The sequence below is a fragment of the Mus caroli genome, chromosome 16 (genome assembly GCF_900094665.2).
Source record: "Mus caroli chromosome 16, CAROLI_EIJ_v1.1, whole genome shotgun sequence".
NCBI lineage: Eukaryota > Metazoa > Chordata > Mammalia > Rodentia > Muridae > Mus > Mus caroli.
Genome location: NC_034585.1, coordinates 40853739 through 40880078, shown reverse-complemented (window position 1 = coordinate 40880078; position 26340 = coordinate 40853739). Strand labels below are relative to the sequence as shown.

General features: G+C 41.3%; 1 protein-coding gene across 6 annotated transcripts in view; it reads left to right on the top strand.

Annotated features, from left to right (window-relative positions):
* The window catches only part of Gramd1c (GRAM domain containing 1C), a 77597-nt gene that overhangs the window by 38862 nt on the left and 12395 nt on the right, over positions 1 to 26340 (top strand). For 5 of the 6 annotated variants that reach the window (XM_021184889.2, XM_021184890.2, XM_021184891.2 and 2 more), the window contains 4 exons: positions 7944 to 8059; positions 11484 to 11616; positions 13864 to 14026; positions 21283 to 21420. In XM_021184889.2, coding sequence (XP_021040548.1) covers positions 7944 to 8059; positions 11484 to 11616; positions 13864 to 14026; positions 21283 to 21420 — 550 coding nt within the window. Of the gene's footprint in view, positions 1 to 4678; positions 5030 to 7943; positions 8060 to 11483; positions 11617 to 13863; positions 14027 to 21282; positions 21421 to 26340 lie in introns of those variants that run through there. The other variant, XM_021184893.2, reaches the window with a different exon arrangement.

The following is a 26340-nucleotide window of genomic DNA, read 5'->3' as shown; positions in this document are numbered from 1 at the left end:
CAGGAAAGGGGATATTTGCATTCGAAATGTAAATAAAGAAAATATCTAATAATTAAAAAAGAAAATGAAAGAAAAGGAAAGAAAATGAAAGAAAAAAAAGATCATGGAGCAAAAAAAAAAAAAAAAAAAGGAAAAAAAAAAAAAAAAAAAAAAAGCAAGCAAGCAAGCCAGCCCAAACTAAAACCTTGGGCTTGCTTTCAGTTTTTAATTGTCTTTGTTTTTAGATTGATAAAATGTACATTAGCTAGATTTGTTTTCTTTTTATTGAGGCAAGGACCTATTGTAACATTTTAAGGTAGCATTGGCCTGTAACTCACTATAAAGACAAGGCCAGTCTTGAGCTCCCAGAGACCCTCCTACCTCTGTCTCCCAAGAATTGATAAAGGCATGTGCTACCAATCTGGCTCTTGATTTATTGATCTTGTGTGATACTCTAAAAAAACAAAGAAAAATTCCTAAATGTAAATATGCAAATTTTGTTTATTTCTTGAATGAGAAAACTTTAAAGACAAATTGATTAAAAAAAAAGATTTCTTTGTTTGTTTGCTTTGTTTTTGTGAGAACAGGTGTCTCTGCATAGCCCTGGCTGTTCTAGAACAGTGATACATAGACCAGGCTGGCCTCAAAATCAGAGGGATCCACCTGTCTCTGCCTTCTGAGTGCTGGGATTAAAGGTCTATACCAACACACCTGGCTTATAGAAACATTTTTATTTGACCAAGTTATGTTTTAAAGAGCCTGCTTTTGGATTCGTTTTATTTATTTTTCCAGCAAAGTACACAGAAGGAGGAACGAGCTAGACTCATACTGCTGCCATTGAAAGAGAATGTCGGTGGAGCTGGGCATGTAGCTCAGTAGCAGAGGGTAGCCTAGTGTATACAGAATACGGAGTATCTGCGATCCCAGCACTGGGAAGTGACAAGTAGGAGGATCAGAAGTTTGTGGTCATCCTCAGCTCTGTAGCAAATTCTAGACCAACCTGGGGTACATGAGATCTCTCATTGAAAGAAAGTAGAAAAAAATGTTTTTAATAGAACTATTTTTTTTCCAACTCATAAGACTCCTTGGTTACAGTACACAGGCAAGGATAGTGTATTTCCAATATTAACTCCTGACAGGGGTCTTCAATGTCTGGTGTTTGTCTGCAGCCGTTTCTGAAGTGATTTATAGCACTTCAGTTTCTACAGACTTTGCCCTTCCTAGTCTCGCTTAGCACTTCTACCCAGCACACTTAGCTCCCGGGACTGAGGACCACATGACAGTGGCAGTGGCACTCTTGTGTTGCAATCAATGCTTTCTCCAGCTTTGGTAGTGAACCATGCAACCATAGTTTAAGAACCAGGCTCTTCTCCACCCCAGCTTCAGTTCATTTAAACCAGCCCACATCCCACACTGGAGCCAGTCAGCCAGTCCTAACTCCTGCGGGTTGTTGGTTTGGTTTTTTTAGACAGTGGCTCACCTTGCAGACCAAGTTAGCCTTGAACTCCTGTCTTTGCCTCCCAAGTGCCACCATGCCTAGTTGATTTTACATTTTTAAAAATTGTGTGTGTGTGTGCACCCCAACACACACACCACACAAAAGAATGACACTTGTTGATACTTGTCAATCATATGAAATTCTGAGTTCAGTGCCCATAAATAAAGTTTTATTGGAAAGCAGCCATCCTCATTTGTTTATGTTTTCACATGACACCAGCAGAGTTGAGCATCTGCAACAGAGACCGACCATATGGCTCACCAAGCGTATATTTACTATATGGCCCTTTCCAGAAACAGTTTGTCCAAGCCTCAACAATACTACAGCCAAATTGTGCTTTTAAAATATGTGCCTGTGACTGGCTTGGTTTTGTGACTTTTATTTTTACTCTTGTGTGTGTGTGTGTGTGTGTGTGTGTGTGTGTGTGTGATAAAGGGGGCTTTATCACTTTATTTTTGTCTCTTGCTTAACAACTATTGCCTCAAAAGTTTACATAGGGACTCATAATTTGGGTCCTTTCGCTCAAATGTTTCAATGTCTTCTCTTAAATGTTCTACCTGCTGGGTGTGTCCAGTAGTCTTCAAACACCCTCCACAAATTTCGATCTCTGATTTCCCACTCCTTGTTCCGAGTTGCCTTAATAAACCCCAAGTAGCCTTTATCTTTGCTTCCATTTGCATTTCCTCTTTATAAACACTGGCTGCAATTACAATTCTTTGTTTTGTTTCTCCTTGCTTGGAAGACAAAGGCCGTGACTGTCTCGTTCACTGTCTTATAGTCAGTGACAAAGCTCAGTGAGACCAGATAGCTGGTGACATCCGTCTCCTCTAACTCCAGAGTCTCCACCTGCCAGGCTCTACATATCCGTCACAGGCAGGATATTAACTGTGTCTCCTTGCACACAGGCAGACTTTAATCAGCACAGACATATAAGGAGGTGAGGCAAAGACAAGCTATCAACAAGTTGTTTCTGAAAGCCAGCTCCTCGCCTCCGTCATGCTTGTCATCGACTTTCTGACGACTGCTTGATTCCACCGGAGTGGCAGGCAGGAAGCTTTCTAATCTCTAGGAAATGGGTCCCTGTGATATGTGAGGGCATTTCCAGCGTGTGAGCCTGTCTAGCTGAGCTCAGCCTGCCTGAGCCCAAGCCCAGGACACTGGCAGAGCTGAGGCTGCTCTTGAGAGTTACTTGGCTCTGGTGGTAGTCTAAATCTAATAAATGCAGAATTTAAATCTGCCTGATGAAAAAGACACCAACATTATACTTTTAATTATATTTGCTTATAGCCTGCAGGGCAAAAATATGCATTCCTAGATTGTTCCTATCATCATCATCATCACCACCACCACCACCATCCTCACCATCATCACCATCATTCTTTTTGTTGACAGAACAGCTCCATCTAACTTCAGCCTAGCTATCCAAGCCAGAACCATGGTCAAACTCTTGTTTCTTTTCTTTTCTTTTTTTTTTTTTTTTGTTTTTTGTTTTTTTGTTTTTTCGAGACAGGGTTTCTCTGTATAGCCCTGGCTGTCCTGGAACTCACTTTGTAGACCAGGCAGGCCTCGAACTCAGAAATCCTCCTGCCTCTGCCTCCCGAGTGCTGGGATTAAAGGCGTGTGCCACCACGCCCGACTCAAACCCTTGTTTCTTATATCTTCTTTGCCTATCGTGTCTACCGTCACCAAGGTCCTTATCATTCACCTAGACAGTTCTTTCTAACACTAATCTATCTTGAGGTGGCTGCATGGAGTTTTAAAGGTGACTTTTGGGAGCATGACTGTAACATGGTCCCTTTTCTGCATGAACCCACGAGGTTCTGTTCCACAGTGCAAAGGCCGTGTGATTCAGTCTGACACACATTGCTCCCCATGACCCCGCTCTCCCTCCAGCTCCACAGCACACATACCTCATCTTAGTGACCCAAGTCAGGTGACCTCATCCTCTGGATGCTGGCATTTGCCATACACTGCTGGTCACATGCTCACCTTGCTTGACCTTTCAACAGTGTTTGGCACCTTGGTCTTCTTCCTCCATGAGGAAACTGGATTTTCCCCCTTAGCTCTGTTCTTTCCCTGAACCCTTCTTGACATCCATTCCTTTCTACTTATGCATTGCATCCTGGGTGTTCTTCAGGGTCCAACTTTGGGGGAGGGGGGTTCTATTTTCTCCTTTAAGCAAACTAAATTTTGGTGTCTAACAATTCTATCGACCAGTAAGTTTGTTTTCCCCAAATTATTTCTGTTGTCAGTGAAAGAGGGACAAGAACAAAAATGACAGATAAACATTGCCACAGTTATTTGGTCAGCAGAGGAAGCATGTGTACCTAACAGTTCCAACCAATGAGAACCCAGTACAATATACCAAAGTTTCATAGTGGAAGCCAGCCTCCAGTCCACCTGCCTCTGCCTCCTGAATGCTGGGATAAAGGTGTGTGCCACCCACACTAGGTTGACTAGGAGGGTGTGGGACCCTTCAGTGTCACTCTGGTAAAGCCATTAGACGTTAGTATTCTCAAAGCTGGTCTTGCTAGTCAGTCAAGCAACATTTGACCCGTCTGTACACTTTACTAAATTAGCAGAGAGAACTGTTAGAAATTAGGGCAAGTCTTGATTTCTCATTTGAAACATTCCTCTTTTGGAAAAATTAAAATTGGTAGATGAGACTCTGTGTCCTATTCGTTATAGTCCAGGACTCTGCCAGGAAATTGTTCTGAATGAACTAAAGCCAGAGATGTTTTCAAGGTAAAGAATCATCGAGTAATCGAGACGTCACCTTAAACTTTGCAGTGACGAAAGCCATGCCGAATGCCTCACCTGAAGAGCTGGCTCTTCCGACTACTCCCCAACATTCCATTTAGGGTACTCAGGATAGGATCTATGCTAGCTGTGACGTCAGGGGTCTGAAGTGAATACTGGTCAGTGCTGATGTGGAATAAGAACAGGTATCAATGACTCGCTAGAGTTAAATCGAAAACTGTTGTCATGGGGAGGTTAAGTTTTAACATAGTTAATTTTCACGTGGGGTTAAAATAATATTGCAGTAGGTGTTCTACATTATTTGAGCACACGTAAGATCTTTCCATTTGCATCCTGTCGCTAATCGGTGTGTACAGTAGAAGAAATTCGGAACCGTCCCTTTAATAAAACATTCTTTCCCTAGCCTCTTCCAGTGGGCGTGGCTTAGGAACCTGTCGAGTGAGGTGTGACTTCAGCTCTGCAGGCTGACCGGCCCCCTGGAAAGAGGGCTGGTGCTCAGAACCAGGAAGCAACAACTGAAGCTTCACACAGCACTGGAACTTGGCTTTTACGTGGCGAAGAGCCCCGTAAAGAGTAGGAAACTGAAGTAGCGAGTTTGCTTAGCTGTTATCAAAGTTTTGAAGCTCCAACTGTGGATAAAGACTCCATAGAGTACTTAGAATACCAAGCTTTCTGGGCCAGAAATTGATCTGCTGACTTTTGACTCCTATCTGATTACTGCTTGGTTCATCTCTATTTTGCTCAAGTTATCTATCTGCAGGCTGAACCCGGAGCCGCTCTGCTCCTTTGCAGGTAGGTGGTCGACTTTCAAATAATATTTAGGTTGGTTTTTGTTTTTTTAAGGCTCAGCTGCTAAATACTGAAAAAGTTGCGACTATCAGACTGGCATGTTTGAATAGCGTGATTGTAAATAGTCACGTTTTTGAGACAGCTGGACAACCTTGCAGAAATAGTCATTTTTAACAAATTAGCAAATCTACAGCACCATGAATTAAATGAGTTTTGTTTTGTTTCCCATTAACCAATGATGTATTTACATTTAACTAATGGATGAAAATGTATGTTGAAATTATCTTGCTAATTAACTTAAATAGCATTTTGTTCTCAGGTTTTGCTCGCCAGTTGCATGTCTTTTACCGTTAGGAAGCTGAGTGTTCACCACCAAGTCATTTGTTTGCTTTAGTTTTTATCTTCGGCAACGTCTATTGTTTAAAAAAAAAAGTTTTTGTGAACGGTTAATAATCTAACACAGTTGTGCTGAAAAATCGCCTTCTTTTGTAAAGCTATCTAACCGTCCTTCCGAGATATGAAAACGGTTCCAAAGATGATGTCCCTGGAAGGCTTAGTTAATTCACAGGATGAATTATTGTTATGAAAACAGAATCCACACAGAATCTCTGGGGTAGAAGGCAAGTCCCTTTAGGACCAAGGACAGGAGCTTCCTCAACTGTCACTAATGGGCCTTTATATTTTTCTTCTCTGGATATTCTACTTGAGAAGACTTCATCTGCTAAAAAGACAGTTGTAGGAAATAGAGAGCATCGCAGAACTTGTTTTCTAGATGTGTGATTTTTCAGTTAGAGTTCTCCATCCTGGGATATCTACTCCGTGTTCATATAATCAGCTCGAAGCAAAGAGGCATGTTTTTCTTAGCTTGCCTCCTTTATTGCAGGTTTTTGAATATTTTTGACATTTTTGAAATGTAGATAATGACATCTGAATTGTCATCAGCTGGTTTTGTGGTCATCTTGGCAAAGTGGGATAGAGCTGCCGCAAGTCCAGACATTTTCCTTTTTAGCTCCCTGGTTCCATGAAGTGTAAGGAGAGTCCTCTAGTAAAAACCAGGACACAGAGCTGCTCCTGGGAGGAGGGAAAGGGCGGTGGTGTTTGTTGTAGGGAATACCGGGGCTGAATTCAGGGTCTGTATACATTTGACCCCATTATATATTTTTACATTCTACTTCCTAACTTTGAAACATTTCTCTGATTGGGCTAGGAGATGACTTACTTGCTAGCTTCATAACTAATATTACTTCTGTCCATCTCTGCCCTCCCTATGGGTTGGCCATCTTCTCTCCATCTCTTCTAGTTTTTCTTCCCCACATCCGTCTGTCCCCAGCTTACCCAGAAGCCTATCTCCTCGGTGGAGCCTCATCTGGCCACCTTGGTCCTCAATAATATTAACTCCTTTTGCACTTCCCTATCCCATAGACTCTACCAGCCCATTAGCACATGATCATGTGCATCTTATTTAAGAGTGCCCTGTATCCTTCAGACATAAGTACTAAATTCGGAGATTGTTTTTATACCCTTAGTATCTAGAGCAGTGCCACAGGTTTCATTCCCAATAAAGACCTGTGGAATGGATGAAAGATCATATTGACAGTGGCTTCAAGTACCACACTATCTCTCTCTCTCTCTTGTCTTGCTTAATCATGTAATTAATTGCAAGGTTCCCGGAGACCAGTCTGTTACTATGATATGATGTTATTTTCCCAAATAGTTTACAGCTTGCTTTATTTGGTGATTAAGGTTTTTTTAAAGTGGGTCGATGTGTGTGTGTATGTGTGTGTGTGAGATGCCCATGGAATCCCGAAGGGTGTGTCAGTTGGAGTTTCAAATGTTTGTGACTTGCCTCATGTGGGAGCTAGGATGTGGCCACTGGTCCTTGGTGGAGCAGCAAGCACTCTTAACCACGGGTCCATTTCTCTGCTGGACTTGGTGACTTTACCACTGTCATGCTGTCTATAAAGGAAGCAAGCTGGACTTTACTAAAAGTAAATTAGTATTCTGAGGATTGTTTTCTTGCATTTTATATTTTTAGGAAGATGTAATTTGGAGCTCATTGGTGTGCAAAGTTCTAAAAATGCTTAAAATATTCAGATACAATTGTGAATTAAAAGTTTTGATTCTGAGTTGACATTTAGGACAGCTCTGAACTGTGAGCGTAGGTTGTATGGATTTCAGATCAGTAATTACCAGAAATGATAAGTAACTTACTTTTATAGAAAAAAAAATCACTTTAAGCATCTTTACTGAAGTGTACTTCTGCACAGTAGCCACTTTAATTCACACTTTGAAAACCCACCATTTTCTAAGTGGAATGTGCCTTTTAGTTTCAACTTCTTTGGAGAATAGCTCAAGCCCAAGGTCGGCCTGGAGAATGTGGTTAAACCCTGTCTCGGGTGAGAAACGATTATCTGTTTATCGATTTACCTCTTGGTTTAATTATTTATTCTTACATTTTTGCCTACATATAGGTCTGTGCACCACTAGTATGCCTGAGATGGCCAGAACAAGATCCCCTGGAACTGGAGTCATAGGTGGTTGTGAGTCACTATGCAGGTGCTGGGAATCAAACCCAGGTCCTCTCAAAGAGCAGCCAGTGCTCTTATTTACGGGACTTCCTCTTGAATGTCTCTTATCAAATGGGCATATTTAACCTTTCCTTTTCAGCGCTGGGGATGGAGCTCTGCAGAGCCTTGTGGATGGTATGCAGTTCTCAACCACTAAGCTATATGCCCAGCTCCCATTAACCCGTTTTTTTAAAAATAGAAAATAGGGAGACAAATAGGCCAGGATCTATCCGAGCCACACCTTGACTGCTCACACCACGGCTCCTCTGACTTTGGCCTTTGTGCTTTGAATTACAGTTACGTTATCTGTTGCATTTTCCAATAGTCACGCAATGTTTCTGTCATCTTAGAGCCTGACCAGACAGGAGTTCTGGCAACTGCTCCAGCAGAACTATGGCACGGAGCTAGGCTTAAACGCTGAAGAAATGGAACACTTGTTATCAATTGAAGAAAATGTGCACCCAAGGTACAGTGAAGCAAAGTAGAATGTCAAAGTGCATTATGACCCATCACAGTGGGATTATTGTAGGTCGTTTCAGTTCTGAATTTCTTTGAACTCATCGTTTGGTGCGGTTGGCCCTCTTGTTGGTAGAGTGCAAGTTGGGAGAGAAGAGACTCATTTGCTAAGTTGGTAAGCACGCGAGGGACGTGAAGAAATGTTAGAGATGAGGCTATGACTCTTAGAATTTACTACTAGAAAGCCTTTTCATTAAGGATCTGGAGCAGGGGCTGGTGAGATCTCCGAGCTCACAGGAGACACTAGAGAAATTTGAGGTTTAGGGTGGTTTCATGACTTTTCCTCAAAGTCTCCCTAACACCATGGCATGTGTCCTGCATTCAGTAGACACCGATCACCTTAGTCAAAGGAGCTGACCATGCCGTGGGGGATGCAAGCAATGTCAATGTCAGGGTCATGTGCTGCTATCGTGTGATAAAGAAATTAGTAGAGAGATTATTTGGACAGCTGTTCACTAAGAAGTGTGAATATTTTACTAACTCTCCAAGTTAAAAAAAAAAGTACCTTATCAATGTTAATTGAGACCATAGCTTCAATAAACAAAGATAATACATTAAAATTCTGTAGCATTTTGCATTATGCTAAATGAGAGAAGCCAAGATCCAAGGAACATTTGCCATTTTGGTTGGTTGCCTATCGGATAGTGGCTGAGCCATCTCTGCAGCCCTCCAAATCTTATAATGTAAATATGTTGAAAGTCTGAATACATACACAGATGCTCCTCTCCTCTGGGCAGTCTGCTCCAACCTATGTTGTCTCCGTTTACATCAATATTTTATAGTCTTTTTTCACACGGCTACCCATGCATATTTTATAACTTTCCTGTAAAGTTCACATTTTTCCATTACCCTGCTGTCATTAATAAAGTTTACTAGTACTCCTTAGGTACCGAAACGGTGTAGAAAATCAGGTTACTAACGCAGAGCCTTGGGATCTTGAGAGTCAGTAGGATCTCATTTGGATTGTGCTTTGTAGCTGAGATATCTCAGGCAAACCTTTGGACATTCCCAGGCCTCAGTTTCCCCATCTATGAACATGAAGCAGTTAGATTCAGTGGCCTTCAAGGTCTCTGCCGACCTGTGAACTTCGTAGCGTCTGAAGCAGGAAAGAATACGTATCTAGACCGAGTCTCTCATGTACATTGGAGGTCACCAGTGAAGCTGTCTTGTCTTCTCCGGGTGACTGTTTTCTAAGAAAATGGGAGCAGGATCCTCATGCCTGGCTCTCCCTTGCTCCCTTTCCCTCTGAAAACAGCAAGTCTGCTTCAAACCTCAGCTCTCCATGTTCTTTGTCTCTGTTCTCACTCTTGCGTTCCCTTCTTTCCTTTCCTCTCTCCTTTCTAACTCCCATCCTCCTTACGCTGCCGAGATCTCCACACTCAACTGGTGAGCTATTTCCAGGATCTTTTTATTTTATTTTATTTTTTTCATTTTCCTCTCTCTTGCATCCATGGAGTCCCACCATCCTGCCTATCCAGGAGGGAGCTGGTAGCAGGCCTACTAATCATTATTCAGGCAGAGTTAAAAAGGGCTTGTGATGATTTATTTTATGTCCACTTGACACAAGCTAGAGTCATCAGAGGAGGGAACCTCAACTGAGAAAATGCCTCTCTAAGAGACAGCTGTAAGGCATTTCGCTAATTAGTGATTGATGGGGGCGGGGCAGCCCATTGAGGGTGGTGCTATCCCTAGGCTAGTAGGCTGAGCAAGCCATGGAGAGTAAGCCAATAAGCAGGTCCCCTCCACGGCCTCTGCGTCAGCTCCTGCCTCCAGGATCCAGCCCATGCTTGAATTCCTGTCTTGACTTCCTTTGAAGATGAACAGTGATATGGAAGGGTAAGCCAAATAAACCCTTCACTCCCCCCTCCCCCCCAGCAATAGTAACCTTAACTAGGATAGGAATATAATACTTCTTAGCTTTTGGCTTTTTCTTAAGATTTATTTATTTTATTTATATGAGAACACGGTGGCTGTCTTCAGACACATCAGAAGAGGGCATCAGCTAGATCCCATTACAGATGGTTGTGAACCACCACGTGGTGACTGGGAATTTTGAACTCAGGATCTCTGGTAAAGTTGGATTCTCAGCACAGAAAAGAATTTCAGGACAAGTGAGAGTAAACCAGGTTTGTTAAGTAGATAAGAGAGACCGGTGCTAGTCCATGCTTGATTTAAGCGCAAGGTGGGGGGAGGGAGCAAAAAATAGAGACAGGGAGACAAGAGCTACTTTTAAGGAAAAGGAACACATCTGAGACATGGGTGTGGGACCTCTCAAGAGAGCAATGAGTCATTTTCTTTACAGTGAATGTATGTGAATATATGGCCCTGTTCTTTTAAAAGTTATATTGTTTAAAGGGTATATAATTCATCCCAAGGCTTCATGATTTAAAAAAGGTTTAAAAGTTAAAGATTTAGAAATTAAATAAGAATATATAACGGGCTTACTTATTTTACTTAAAATTTTTCTTTTGTAAAAGAAACTATAATGTGACTTTATGTGGTACACTGCTCAGATTTAGGGATGAGAGGCATGCTGGTGCGGTTAAGCCCCAGGACATGAATGTTCTCATCCTGAGTCAGCACAGATGGATGCTTGGACATCCTTATTTCCGGTGAGTTTAGGAAAACTAGGACTAGCTTTCAAGATAGGTGTTTTGTTTTGAACAGGGTTGTGTCGCTCTGGCTCTCCTGGAACTCCCTTTGTAGACCAGACCGGCCCTGAACTCGCAGAGATCTCCCTGCCTCTGCCTCTGAGAGCTGGGATTGCAGGTCTGTGCCACCTCACCTGCCTTGTTTCCAGCAGTCTGGATTTTGTCATTTGGGTTGAAGTTTCCTGATGCCCAGCTAGAAGGAAATACAAACCAGAAATCAGAGTGAAGTGGCCGATCTCCCTCCCAGCATTCCCTTGTTTTCCTGTCTTTCTGTCTTGCCTCAGCCTGACTGATGACCATTATATTTAGACAGGAGGCGCTTCCTCCTCCTAGAAGGCCTGGTTACCTCCGCTGAGACTAAGTCAGAAGCAAGATGATGTAAAACTGCCTTCTGGTGCCCAATGGCACCCAACTCAAACATCTTCCCAAACTTTGAAGCTCTGTGATTTTACAATGCAACTTTAATAAGCCACACACATCGGATGAGCTGGGGCTACTTGTATTTCATTACGTCTTTTTTTTAGTAGTTTCTGAATTGTTTGGATTTGCATATGAACATATGTTTTATTTTCAAGGATAAAGTCAGCTGGTGTCTTTAAGAAGGTAGCTTAATCACCTATTCTTCGTTGAGATGCGTTAGGCTAGCAAACACCCCCGAGAGAGCGTGAAGGACCGTGTTTGTGGGGATGAACTTATGCTTCTGCAATGCTGTGTTTCCTACAGAAGTCCAGGAAGGAGCAGCGTGGATGACGCTGGGGAAAGAGATGAGAAGTTCTCCCAGGCCATCAGCTTCACACAGGAGTCGGTTAGCAGAGTTTCAGAAACAGAGTCCTTGGATGGGAGCTCACCGAAAAGAGTCAGTATCTGCTGCTCCTCAAAACCCACCCCGGTACCCAGTGCTGTTGATCACAGGACTAGAGCAAGTCAAAGAGGCAGCGTACTGAGAGTGTCCGAAAGCTTGGGATGTTTGGCTATCTCTGAGTAGCAGAGGTTACATAGGGATAGGATGTGCTGTTCTTCAAAGATGGCTTAAGGCACCAAACTACCAGCAGGTCCTTAAGCAACATATATAAGAACACTAAGTGCTGCTTAAAATATAACAAGGAACTTGTAGTCAGCAGAATTACCTCAAGAGTAAGGAATATGCGTATGACGGAGAAAATGTGTTTTGAATGGGGAGAGAGGAGCTGTTTTGCACAGGCTTGGTTACAGGGAACGCTTCTTTTTTCTTTTTAGTAGAAACTTCTTAAATAACACATTAAATATGACAGTCCAACTGAGCTTTTTAGTTAGCTGGTGAACTTCATTTTTTTTTCCAAGTCTCATACATGTATTAGCTTTAAAATTTACTGAATTTCAATCACTTGGAGTCGTGATTTTTTTTTTAGATGAAGTCTTTTTTTATTTATTTATTTATTTATTTATTTATTTATTTATTTATTTATTATATGTAAGTACACTGTAGCTGTCTTCAGACACTTCAGAAGAGGGGGTCAGATCTTGTTACGGATGGTTGTGAGCCACCATGTGGTTGCTGGGATTTGAACTCCGGACCTTCGGAAGAACAGTCGGGTGCTCTTACCCACTGAGCCATCTCACCAGCCCCCCAGATGAAGTCTTGTCATGTGTCTTGGACAGACCTTGAACCTGTGTTGTCTTCTTCCTCACTCTCCCTGGTACAGAGGGTGTAGGTATTTACAAACACACCTGGCTCACTGTCCCTGGTATTTGATACTTGGCGTCTCCTCTGCCAATTTCAGCCCCTTCAGAGGAGCTCCTGTCTTTTTAAACTGACCACTAATCTTTCATGTTTCCTTTTCTTTTTCCTGGCATAGCAATGTGTCCCATGCACTTTAAAACGTTTTGATGAACCTTTTTCTTAGTGAAGAAGAAGGTATTTAGATACCACTTTCTTTCTTTCTTTCTTTTTTTTTTAATAAAAGATTTATTTATTTATTATATGTAAGTACAGTGTAGCTGTCTTCAGACACTCCAGAAGAGGGCATCAGATCTCGTTAAGGGTGGTTGTGAGCCACCATCACACATGGCTTTTATATGGGTTCTAGGATTGTTCAGGTCCTTGTGCTTGTTCATCAGACACTTCACCAATGAAGCCGTCTCTCCAGCCCATGGACTTCTGAAAGTTTAGGGAGGACTGTTACGTTACTCCCACCTGGATACGGTGGTGTAACTCTTTAATAAGTTGTGTGTTGGATCCCAGTTACCACTCAGCTTCCTGACTGACCAATGGTTAAAACCTGTGTTCTCCCTGGAGCTGAGAATCCATTCAGTGCTGGGCAAGGATCTTGTAGGGCAGAAAGAGAAGGGTTGGATATATGCTTTGTATGCTCTTTTATCCATGTACACACAGACAGGGCAAAGAGGAAGGTTTCTGTATAGTTAATACATATTTTGTACTTGTCTTACTGATCATAGTTAGTTCTATTTGAATTGTAACGTAACAATAGCATTTACATTTAATGCCCATCGTTTAATATCTCTACCTACCAGTATGTCTGTTACTATAGAAATGACCTGTCCTCATTAATCATGCCCAAGAAGTATACATACTGTATTTTGTTATAGTTTAATTTTCTGTTTCTTAGTCTCTTAATGGTAGGACCAGTTGGGCTTGTTGTGAAGTTAATCTCCTCTCCCCACTGCACCCCTAAATGACTCCTATATCTTTATGGTCCTTCCATTTCTACTTTAGTGCCTTCTTTCGAGAGAGGTGGGCACCGGCTAAGGAAACTAACCTGGGTTTGGCTTCTCTCCCAGTCTGTCCCGAAAGTCCCGATTATTCCCTTGTATTGTGGTCTTCTGTTGTCTTTCCTTTGTGCTCCAGCCACTCACACGCTGGTGACTTCCTTTGAATCCCTTCTATGTGACATTCTTCATATGTTTGCTCTTCTTCACTGTGTGAAGAAAGGTCTTCGGTGCCTCCTGACACATCAAGGGTAGCATTCAATCCTGAGAGCAGCGTTTGAACCCTGTACTCTTCATATTTAATATTAAAGTTCTTGCTGTAAGATCTACGCTTCAAGTCAGGTTTTTGTTTATGTTTTGTTGTTGTTTCTTTTAAACTGAATTGTTTATCTTTTAGGGATTAGGCAAAGAGAACTCCCAGAGCGAGAGACACGTGAGGAAAAGTCCTTCGCTAGCTTCAGAAAAGAGGTTAAGCAGAGCACCCTCCAAGTCACTGGACTTGAACAAGAATGAGTACCTTTCTCTGGATAAAAGCAGCACTTCAGATTCTGTGGACGAAGGTAAAGAATGAAAATCTTAATGCAAGTCCAGGGATGTCTTCTAACGTTTACCTTTGTGTTAGGGGTGTTAGGTGTGTGTGTGTGTGTGAGAGAGAGAGTGAGCGCGAGTGTGTGCGTGTTCACAGAGTGAGAATTTGATTGTGGCATCCTCATGCTACAGAGAACCAGAAAAGGAATGGATGTGTGTAGAAAATGGGAGAGCAGCTAGTTAGTCTCCCCGTCTTTATTTCTCTCAGAGCCTGGAGTTTGTTAGAGTGACTTAAAATGCCAAGCTTTCTGGACTAGAGTTAGGGCATGGTGAACTAGCTCAGTGCAAACACAAGGATCTGAATTTAACCCACACGGCAAGCCCAACATCAGGAAGGTGGAGACAGTCAGATCCGTGGTCTCACTTGCCTGGCAGCCTCTCATGATCAATATGTTCCAGGTCCCAATGAGAGGCAAGACCAGGTCTCAGAAATAAAGGTGCCTGTCTCTGAGGAACCACAATTAAGGTTGTCTGGACTTCACAGACACAGGCACACGTGTACACACAAATAAATCTGCTCAAACCTCATTCTTACACACACACAGACATACACACAGACACACACACACACACACACACACACACACACAGCTTTCATGCAGTGGACACAGAGCAGTACTAGTGTAAAGGCAAATCTCTTACTAGCAAGCCTGAGTGCCTCTCCTGCAGGTTGAGGTAGGATATTCCCATTGTGACTGTATTTGATCTACCTCTCCTCTACCTAGAGAAAAACAGGAAATTGAGGGTTTTGTTTGAACACACGCATGAGTTAGCTGTGCAGAGGTTGGATGGAGGACAAGATCTTTGCGTCCAGTCTTCTTTTCATTTAAACTACTTGCCAAGTTTATTACTAAGGTTATGGCTATGACTATGACTATTAAAGGTGTGTGTAGTCTTGGTTGGCTGGCCTGTAACTCACGTTTCAGTTTTGTTGAACTCAGATCTTCCTGCATCTGCCAGTGTTGGAATTAAAGGCATGAGTACCAGGGCCGGCATTTCCCAACTTGTTTTTTCTCTTCTTTTTTCCAAAGGGATATCTGCTAGGTGCAGAAATGCACACCTTTAATCTCAGCATTTGGGAAGCAGAGGCAGGTGGATCTCTGTAAGCCTGGTTAACATAATGAGTTCCAGACTAGCCAAGGTACATAGAGATCTCCTGCCTCAACCTACCAACCAACCAAGACTCTATAAACCTGAGATACATAAAAGGAAATAAAAATGTCTAGAAAGCAACCCTGTTTAAAAGATTACCTTATTGATGTTACTTAATGATTACGATTCTACTCTGTATGGGTGATATTACATGCTTTTAACTTTGGTTATCTTTTAGAATATTTTTGAGAAATATTTAGAGATAACTTTGAAGGCAGAAGCATGGTCATACGTCTGATATCACTTCTGAACTCTTTTATTAGAGTCAGTGTATATTGAAGCTTTTAAATTTAAGTTTATTTTCAAACCCCTTTAAATTTTTTATTAATCCTGACCAGTTTTTCCTTCCTTCTCTGCTCCCCGCCCCTCTGCTCCACATCCCCCTTCACCATCCACCTCTTCATGTCTCTTCAGAAAAGGGCAGGGCTCCCAGGGCTATCAATTAAACATGGCATATCAAGTTGCAGTAAGACTAGGCACATACCTTGTCTCAAGGCTGAATGAGGCAACAGGACAAGGTTTCCCAGGGCAGGCAACAACATCAGAAACAGCCTTCCCTCTCTGTTCAGAGTCCCACAGAAACACCAAGCTACACAGCTATAATCAAATTGCTTTTAAAGGAACATCCTATACTTGAATTCTTTTACAAATAAAATGCTAATAATATTGTATATGACATTTATATATTCTGCATGGTATTTAAAATAACTTATGGGGACAGTTAGGTGGCTCAGTGGGTAAAGGTGCTTGCCATTAAGCCAAATAACTTGAAAAAAATAAAATAAAACCAAATATTTGGTTTAAGAAGACCAATAGATTTAGCCAGACTCTAATGTTGATGAATAATCAGAGCCTTTGCCAAAAGAAAGTCCTTCTTTTCGTATCAAAGGTATTGAATGTGCTGCGCTCTGGCTGCCATTTTTATTGTATGCTTTATATTGTTGCAAAAGCTCAACAGATAGTATCCTTCCTGATATCCCTACTGTAATAAAATAGGGAAGGACAAAAACGAAACAAAGAGCAAGTCAGAGAGACCAGAATAGCACCCTCAACACTAATGGTGGCCAAGTTAGAGGATAATCCGCTTAAGTGTGCCAGAGGTGACAGGGCTGCTGACTGAGCTGAAGATGAGGATGACCCCATCAATCAGGCCAGCCACCCTCTGAAGAGGAAGGAGGGAGATCAGCTGCTGCTCAGGGTACCCGGGCTTCATCGAACAGGACCGACATATGCCAAGCCTGCCCAGCATGCCCCTTCCATGCTTGCACATTATATCAGGCATCATGAGCTGCTGTGACAGATACCACACGGCTCAGACAAGAGCGATGTAGGCTCTTACAGTTCTGTAGGGCAGAAGCCACAGATCAGGCCCAGCCGAATTGCTTTCTGGTGAGGACACTCTTGCTGGCTGTGGATAGATACCTTCTTGCTCTTTCCTTAGTGTGTGCCCAGGAGGTTAGGGTGGGAGGAAGAGGGAAGTAGAGAATAGTTGAGACTATAATACCCTCCCCCAAACAAACAAACAAACAAACAAACAAGCAAAATAAATTCCTCACATTTATGGGAAACCTACTGGCAACTTTCAATTTTCTCTCATAACCTATGGGTTTTATGCAGTAGGTTTTATAAGAAGTCTTTCCTGAAACTATGAAGGCCCGCGTTGAAGTCAGTGCACTAGCTGTTGGTATGATGAATAGTGAGGCCTGACTAGGCCTCCTGCTGGTATGCATTAGGGTGCGTGGGTGTGAATTAGTCATGTGCTGCCTGGCCAGACCCAGGACTCTAGGAAGATTTATCATGGCACCCAGTGGCCAAGTATGCAAGTGACACCAAAACAAGGAGTTATTTTCTCTTTGTTCAAACCTACTCTTAAAAGAATCGTCCTTTTAAAGTCATTGCATCATTGAGTTTCTAGCAGGGTAACGTTAAAACTCAAAGGCCGCACACACATCTAGGGATAACAGAAAGTGGTGTGCAGTTTCTGTGCGTGAGCCCCGGTCACTTTGTGTTCCTTATTGGTGCCTCCTTAAAATCTGCCTGGTTTAGCAGTGAGCATCTACATTATTTTCCCCTTAGTATTCTTAAGGTGTTGGGTTTTTCTTGTCAGATGATCATCAGATGATAACTTGGGTATTTCCACTGTTTTCCCTAAGTGAATTTCGAGTCTCAGGCCCATCAGATCTTCCAAAGGAGTATAGTGATGAATCTGTGTTTTTTTCTTTTTTTAATTTTTAATTTTCTGGAGGTTGTAAAATGATGAAGACATTGGCAGGAAACAAACTATCAAGAAAATGGGGAAAGTCAGACGAAGTAGACCAACTTGGGAAATTTGGGTATCCACGTGGAAGCTTAGCGGGAACTGCTGGGTGGAGAGCTCTTCAAGCCAAACACTGGTTAGGTCTGTTGTCAGTTGTCATTGTTTGTTTGTTGAGACAGGGTCTGACTGTGTAGCCCAGACTGTCCTGAAAAGCTGAAAAGCTGGTCATAAAGCTCAGGTAGACCTTGAACTTCCCATGACTCTCCTGTCCCACCCTGGGTGTTAGGATTCTGTAAGCATCACCACACTGGCTAAAATGAAGCACTTTGATCACATAGAAAAATGAGAAAAACGCTACCTTCCCCATCGCATTTATGCTACAATTTTTGGGAAGGAACATTGGATGTGTGTGTGTGTGTGTGTATGTGTGTATTTCACTCTAGAACCATATACCCTCCACAGAACCAGTTAAAACAAAGTATCATGATACTGCCTCATGGAGGGAATCAACATACCCCCTCCCCCAATCAAATCCTTACCTATGTAGGACATTTTTAAGCATCCTCAAAACAAGGGGCAGCATATGTTTTAGGTTTCATGTAAACCGTGTTTCCCCAATATTCATCTGCCTCATTCCAAATTATTCTACTGGCCACCTTCAAACTGATACTTCAAAAATTTGTTTGAAATTATGTGCGCACATGTGTGCATGCGTGCAAGTGTGTGTGCATGCATGTGTGTGTGTGTGTATGTGTGTGTGTGTGTGTGTGTGTGTGCATGTGACTGTTGGTGTCCACAGAGGTAGGTTAGTTTTTGAATCTCTCTGAGCTGGAGTTATAGGGGGCTGTGAGCTGTCTGTCCAGTGTAGGTACTGAGACCAAACTTGGGTCTTCTGGCAGAGCCACCCTCTCTCCAGTCCCAAAGATGACATTTTTTTAAAGAAGTATATTTTTTTTTTCTATATTGACAACAGTACTCTGCTCCTGAGTTGAGCAGTGACTTTTCTGCATTTAAAAAATACCACCTGCCAACCGGTTGTGCTGCGGCAGTGTAATTGGTATTGTTGTTTGCAGAGAATTGAAATGTCAAGAATTTCATAAACGAGAAATCCAAAGCAGGAATAATTTATTTCATTTACTTATTTCCTTCAACAAATTCCCATGCAGACTATATTATTAATTCCTGATACTGATATAGCAAATTGTACTTTTATCAGCCATAATTCAGAATCTATCACCTAATGGGGCTTAGGAGAAACATGAAAATATTATATTGATGAGTGTACATACATGTAATTTTTCCATTTTCAATATGAATAAGAAACTGACTTTTGAAAAGTTATAATCTCAGGGCTCCCTGAAAGAAGAGAGGCTGCGTCTGGGTGCGGAGAAGATATCAGCTGAGCTTGGGGCCCGTTGCATTCTGCGTCCAGTTGTTAGAAATTTGCACAGCAAAAGAAAATCAATAGAGTGAGAAGACCTCCTACAAGACGAGAGGAAGGCCTGTGACGTCAAACGGGGATTAGTGTCCGGAAAAATATTTAAAAATTAAACAGCCAAAGACCAAGTAATTCAGTTTATAAGTAGGCAAATGAGCCAAAAACCACTTTACAAAAATAAAAAAGTACAAATGGCCAAAAAATACACATGAAAATCTTCAACATTCTTAGCTCTCAGGGAAAACTGGATCCTCTGCCACGTAGCAAGTTTGAGGCCAGATATATGAAACTGTCTCAAAAAAACAGACAACTCTCTCACCCCCAACCCAATCAACCCAAAATAATTACACTGAGATTCCATGTCATCCCATTTGGCACAGTTATCATCAAGACAACAAACAAACAAACAAACAAACACCCAACAGGTATTGGTGGGCATGTGGGAGAAAGAGAAGCTCTCAGGCACTGCTGTTTATAGAGTGTGAGCTAGTCTTTTCTGGGACATATGTGCCCCCCAGCCCCACGAAGGTAAAAGCCGGCTTCTAGGGAGCCCTGCCAGCTCAGTGTTGTCACTGAGCCACTCACTAGAGCCAAGAGCACCTCACCCTTACCCACAGCCACTATTCTAGGTTATTTGTGAAGAACGCAGGCCAGCCCGGACAGAAGGCCATTAGGTAAAATGACCGGAGCAGCTGTCTGGAGTCCAGGGTTCAGGATCATAATGAAGAAGCATAAATGATGAGAAGGAACCAGGGATTAGAGCACACTAGAGAGACTGGGCTGGATCCAGAGTACAAAGAATTTCCTGCAGAAATTCTACTGAATCTATACTTATTTGCTTCCATTGTGAATATTTGAGGGTTGTTTTTTTTTTTTTTTTTTTATCATGAACGTTTAATACTTCTGTGTCAGAGAAAGCTTTTCCCCAAGCCTGGCAGGGAGGCTTTCTTACAGAACCTTAGCAAATTGCCTAATTTCAGTGATGATTTTGACACTGGAGGAGCCCTTTGAAATCCCAGTGAATCGTTTTGCCTATAAATGGTGTTTCTTAGAAGAAGAGGGTAAATCAGTACCTGCATGGCGTTTGTAAATTCTTTACACACAAATCAATAATGAGACGGAATGTAATCGTGGTGGGTCAGAACACAAGAGCTCTGCGCTTCCGGTTTGTAGACAGCCCTCTTTCGTTTAAGCACACTGGTTTCCAAAGGTCAATATCGCAGAGACGCTACCCAGATCTCCTTGGAGCTTGGTTGCTGAGGTTTGGAGCTCATGTCATGGTTTTTTATTGTGTATGGGTGGAGAATAAGCCTTGAGATAATATCAAGTCACTGTCCTTTGTCATTAAGTCATTTAAATTTTGTGTTGGGTTGTTTCTACTATTTCTGTTATATACCATGCTTCTGCTTCTGCCTTTTTCCATTTTTTTCTTTTTTCTTTTTCCTTTTTTTTTTTTTTTTAAATAGTCTTTTCAGTTAAACTCTGGCAATGTAAAACGAAGGGTGTTTTTTTGTTTGTTTGTTTGTTTACTTGCTGGAGTGGATTCAAATTCCAGAGCAGTCACTCCTGATCTTGACATCTTGACAGTTCTCTCCATGCTACACCTTCCTCCTCTGTAGAGGAAGATGATAATGTCACTTCTTCCAAAGGACTGTATAAGGCTGAAATGTGTCAGGGCTGGAAGGGGATTCGCACAGTGTCTGACATATATGTGAACATGGGCTGCTGGGCTGTTTCCAAGGGACATCAGAGGTGAACACACATTAGTTCATTGGTTGTGGTAATTTTCAGCAGATGCTTAGCTATCAGGTTCCCAGGGGGAGCAAGTGCTGTTCTATTGGACCATACTCAGCTTTGAAGAACACTTTTCAGGAGGAAGTGTTATTTCCACTTTAACGTAGGGTATTGAGAATACACAGAGTATAGTGAGTGATCCCTATCTGGGCCAGCCAGAAGTAAACCAAATTAGCTCATTCAGGCCAAATGTGTTAGTGCACACAGCAAATAGAACCACTGGAGATGTCATATTTCCTGAATGTATTCAGTGGTATGACTTGAAATGGCTGTGGTAGATATTTCTTTTATCACATGAAACACCCATTTGTGTAGTATCTTATAGAAGGAGTTTGATATTATTCCAGATGAGTGTTTATATGAGTGTGGGTTTTAACAATTGAAAATTGCGATCTTGTTTAGTCAAGTACTTATGTTTGTGATTAACATAGATGTTTCCAATTTGTACTTTCAGATTTCTGATGTAAGATACTCATATTTAAAAACAATTTTGTATCAAGACCCAAACAAAACAAATCCTTCCCCAGAAGTGTTGAAATTCTCTTTCCTTAATTTCTTCTCCTCTGGTTTGTGTTTTGTTTTTCTAGAAAATATTCCCGAGAAAGATCTTCAAGGAAGACTTTATATCAACCGTGTCTTTCACATCAGCGCTGAGAGAATGTTTGAACTGCTGTTCACTAGCTCGCACTTTATGCAGAGATTTGCGAATTCTAGAAATATAATAGGTTGGTCCTTTGTTCTTACCTAACAAGAAGTTTGGGAGGATTTTTCTTGGAGGGTTGGAACTGATATTGTCTGGGGAGAAGAAGTTAGACACAATTTGATTTTTAAGGCATTGAGTTTTAAATGTTTGGTTAAATTCACATGTGATCAATATAATTGTTTAATTACTTAAGTGCTACTTAAAATGTATAAGATTTGTACCCTTGAAAAAAACCGCAGTTACTCATTAATGTATCTACTCAGTCTAGTTGAATCCTATTAGAAAGGACTCCATTATGTGACAACTGGGTGCGGGTGGACTGTAAACTGAAGTAACCACTTGGCCAAGTGGCCGGGTAGATTTATTGCAGCTGTGAATTTTTGGACTCGATGCTTACACTCTGAGGTTCCCAGTCATCAGAAATGGGTGCATGTTCACTTGGAAAGCCGTTCACTGGGCCTAGGGCAGTGTCATTTATGCTCTCAAACACCCATCAGTAATAGACTTACAAATTATGCCTTTTCACTAAAGAGTACCATATAAAGCAAGTGACGGTGAGTTCCTGCTGCTTATGACTCGGAGTAACCTGCACAGACACAGTGTTAAGCAAAGGAAGCTAGACACAAAGCATGCATGCTGTGTCACATCTTGGCAGAGGCATGGAAGTCCATGTGGTCATTGCCATTGTGGAGGGGTAGATGGGCGAAGCCTAGGCTGCTTAGCTGATAAGAAGTTTTATGTATTAGTGTGATTCTTAGTGCCATGTGTATTTCCCCTGTGAAAAATAACAGACCTGTGCCCTTTTGATCCAAGGACCTATAATATAATAAAATTGCAGCTTTGTCTAGGGAGCTGACTACACGTTCAGACCAGTTTCACTGCTCAAAAGCTCTACATTGTTAAATATCTCAAATAAGTTTATAGTAAGTTTTAAAATGAATATGTATCGAAGGTTCTTTGTTAATGTTGGGAGTCAACCATATAAAATTAGAATGCAATAGCAGGAGACATTTGTACAAGGTAAGCCATTTCACATGGTCAATTCTGTAACCTGAGGATTTTGTTAACCATTAGGTTATCTGAGACCTTCACAAAAGCACAAGTACATATCCACTGATAAGATATGGATATGGACTCCAGGTCCAAAGCTGGATGGTTCTTATTCATAGTAGAGTAGCAAAGGGTTTCTGCTGATGTGGGATTTTGTGATTATTTCATGAGCTTCATGGCTTTAAGAATAATGTTTCTATTTTCCATTAAAAATATGAAGTATCTAGGAGATGTAAGTTGCTCTCTGCTCAGCAGCTCATATTTAACATATTGCATCTCTTCTGAATCTGGTTTCTACTTTGCTATTCATTCCTACCTGGGGAGCTGGGGTCTTGTGAAGAGTAAGGTATGATTCATTTTGTATTGGCTAGCCAGTGGTTGTTGATGAGGTCATGCCCATTTTAGGGCTATAAAGCACACAGGTTATTACAAATTGATAGGAAGTAAAGTTTGCTTTTTGCAACACAACTACATCTGTTATCCAGTATCTATCTGGATTCAGCATGATTGGTTATATCCACTCTCTGGTGTCATAAAAAGCATTAGGAAGCAATGGCTTCTGGCTTATTCAAAGCCTGAACAGTTATGGGCACATTACAGGGTAGACCTAGAATGAGTCAAGATACTTTTCTCTAAAAGATCATCTGTTCCTGACTGGAAACCATACTGTTACTTTTAGAACCTGCTACCCAGTAATCAACACTGTCTTTCTTCTTTTTGTGTTTCCCACTGTGTGTGTGTGCGTGTGTATGACACATATGTGTGGAGGTCAAGTATCAAGGTTTGAGTGAAAAATGTTTCCCATCGGCAGGCACTTGAACCCTAGGTCGCCAATTGGTGTCACCATTAACAGAGCTTGTGAAACTTTTAGGAAGTGTAAGTGGCCCTCTCTGCTCAGTCTTGCTGGAGGAGGCACGTGGCTGGGGGCTTTGGGTCACGGTATCTTATCACAGCAACAAAAATGATGAAGCCATCTCCTGAGCCATCTCACCAGCCCCATAGATTAATTTATTTCAATAAGGAACTTTTAAGTTGGCAGTCTCTTTAATTTCTATTTACAGTTGCATGCCATTACTTCTAATTAAAACCTCAATTTAGAATATTTTTCCCCCGATTAGATAAATGTAAACCTTCAGAGAATCTTCATGACTTAGTATAATAACATCTGTATTTACTTTCCTTGGGATTCTCCTCAGATTTTAAAATTGTAATAAAATGTATGTGGTGTAGAGGCAGCAAACAGTTCAGAGATGTTGTATACACTGAATGTTGTGTAGCTATCACCGCACGCATCTCCAGATCTTCTTCATCAACCCAAACAGAAATGCTGAACCTACAAACGATAAATCACCATCTGACCCTCCGCAGTTCCCGAGGGACCACCATTCCATCTTTTACACTGTGAATTTAACAACTCGGGCTACTCCATATAAATGAGTGTATATAACATTTGTTTTTCACCAAGAAGTTTTCTACTTAATGTGCATCCGTCCATGAGAGGGCACATAGCAGGATTCCATGTCTTTTAAAGGCTGAATTATATTCAATATATGCATGTGTAACATCATATTCTGCGTCTTCATTCATCCACAAATGACATGTGGCCTGTTTACAGCATATAGCTACTGTGAAAAAAAGCTACCCAGGCCATTAATATGTGGATGTCTACTTAAGTCCCAACTTTCATTTTCTCTCCGTGTGTATTAGTTGTGTAGAAGCAGATTGTTTTATCATAGGGTAACTTTGTTTATTTTTTTTTTGGGTGGGGGGCTTATCCAGTTCTGTATTTTATGACTGTGCCATTTTATCATCCTATCAGCAATGCACAGAGACTCTGGCTTTTCACAGAATCCTCAACACTGTTCCTTCGGATTTTATATAACAGTCACCTAATTGGTGTGATGTCTCATCAATGTAAATTGTTTACTAAAACAAAGAATTCTTAAAGTATTCTGCCATTCCTGTCTTTTTATTTTTTTTAACATTAGCACCATAAAAAAGAGAATGTATCTTTTTGTCTGTTTTTATTTTTTTACAATTTCATTCTTGATGTTTTACCTGATAAAGAATTTTTCTTCAGTATCGAGTATTAATTCTTACAATATTATGTTAACCAGAGGATGTTATCACAAATGATAATTCAGTAGGCCTTGCTGGTAAAGTGGTAAAAATCCCACTTTAACATGTGTGGGGAGACAGAACTTGATTTCTGCTTTATTTAACAGTATGGACGTTTAATAACAGATGCAATGATAACTTTTGATCCTGTTTCTGATTGGCTGTGGACTACTTGTGTTTTCCTGGAGTAGGCTGACATAGGACCAAGTAGCCTGAAAAGTACTTTGGAATATATCCTTTTTTATGAATGCCTAAACATGTTATATTTATAGCACATTCTGAACGGTAGACTCCACGGTGTGTGATGATGTCCTTTCACAACTACATTTAGTTGTGAAACTCTGACAGATGACTCAAAGGCTTTCTGACCCTGCCTTAAACCTATCTGCCTACTTGTAAAAAAAGAAGCTGAGCAAAAATGGCCCTGTTTTCAAGCTAACCCTTTGATGCTAGGAGAGGGATTAAAGCCGGGCTCCTGCAATGAGAAGGCTGATGTAGCAGTTAAACCAGGGAATGATCATCCCTGTGTCCATTCACTGTGGAGTCAGATCTTTGAATAGAGTTCACGATGCCTTTGCATGTAATGATTTTCACAAATGCTGCTGAGTTTAAGGCGGTGTCTATGAGAAGTGTGTTTTAGTCATAATAACTAGAGAATTGCAACCGAGATCTAAACTTCTGTCACCTAACAACCGATGACATCTGTGACATGGTTTCCCCACAAGCACAGTTGTTAAAGTCTCATTGTTAAATATGACAAATATCTTTCAACATTTTCTCTTTAGTGATGGCGTGCTTGTGTTGCTGTGTTTGTACTTTTCCCTTGAGACATAGTCTTTTTCTATGGCTCAGGCTAGCCTCAAACTCCCCATCTTCCTGCCGCAGCCTCACTGTCTCTGGTATTACAGTCATGGTCTTGTTTCCATAATTTCCACAGGTTTTGGATTTTAAAAAGTTTCTAGATCAATCAACCTTTAATTTCGTCTTCTAAAAACATATTAACAATTTAGAAATAAGTAGATGAGAGATGTGTGTATGTTACAGCTTTAAAGAAAGAAATTATTTTTATTTTTTTAGATTTATTTTATGTGTGTTGAGTGTTTTGCACACGTGTATACCTGTACTTATGGAGGTCAAAAGGGGCATCAGATTTTTCTGGAACTGGAATTATAGATGCTCGTGAGACACCATGTGGCTGTTGGGAATCAAACCCAGGACTTCTTCAAGAACAAATGCCCTTAACTACTGAGCCATCTCTCCAGTCCCTGCGACAGCTTCTTAAACAGGGTGTTGTTGACTGCACATGTGAAGTCCTGTAAATGAAAGTGGAAGGCAGGTCCCCAAAATCCATCAATAGTAACAGGCGTCTGAACTCAGACAACTAAAACGTAGTTCGAAGTCCACGGTCTAATGGCTCTGAGGCGCTTCTGGCAGCTCTGTTGTTAAGGACTTTGCTGAGGCCTGGGTTCTGAGCATAAAATGTGTGTAACGGTGGATGATGTGATGACGCACACTGTCAGCATACACACTGTCTGCAGAACCTTGGCTCATACAAACAGCTTTCTGCCTTCATGGAAAATGTAATGATTTAAGTATGGATAATAAAGACTTTCATGATTTTCCTACCATCATACTTAAAAGTTCAGCATCAAGTTAGGATATCTCTGGATTGTGCTGTGTTAAATGTTGCATGTGAAAAAGAAAAATGCTATTTGAGTTGCTGACATGACTTTCATCTTAAAAATTATATAATGAATTTTGAGGTATAGGATTA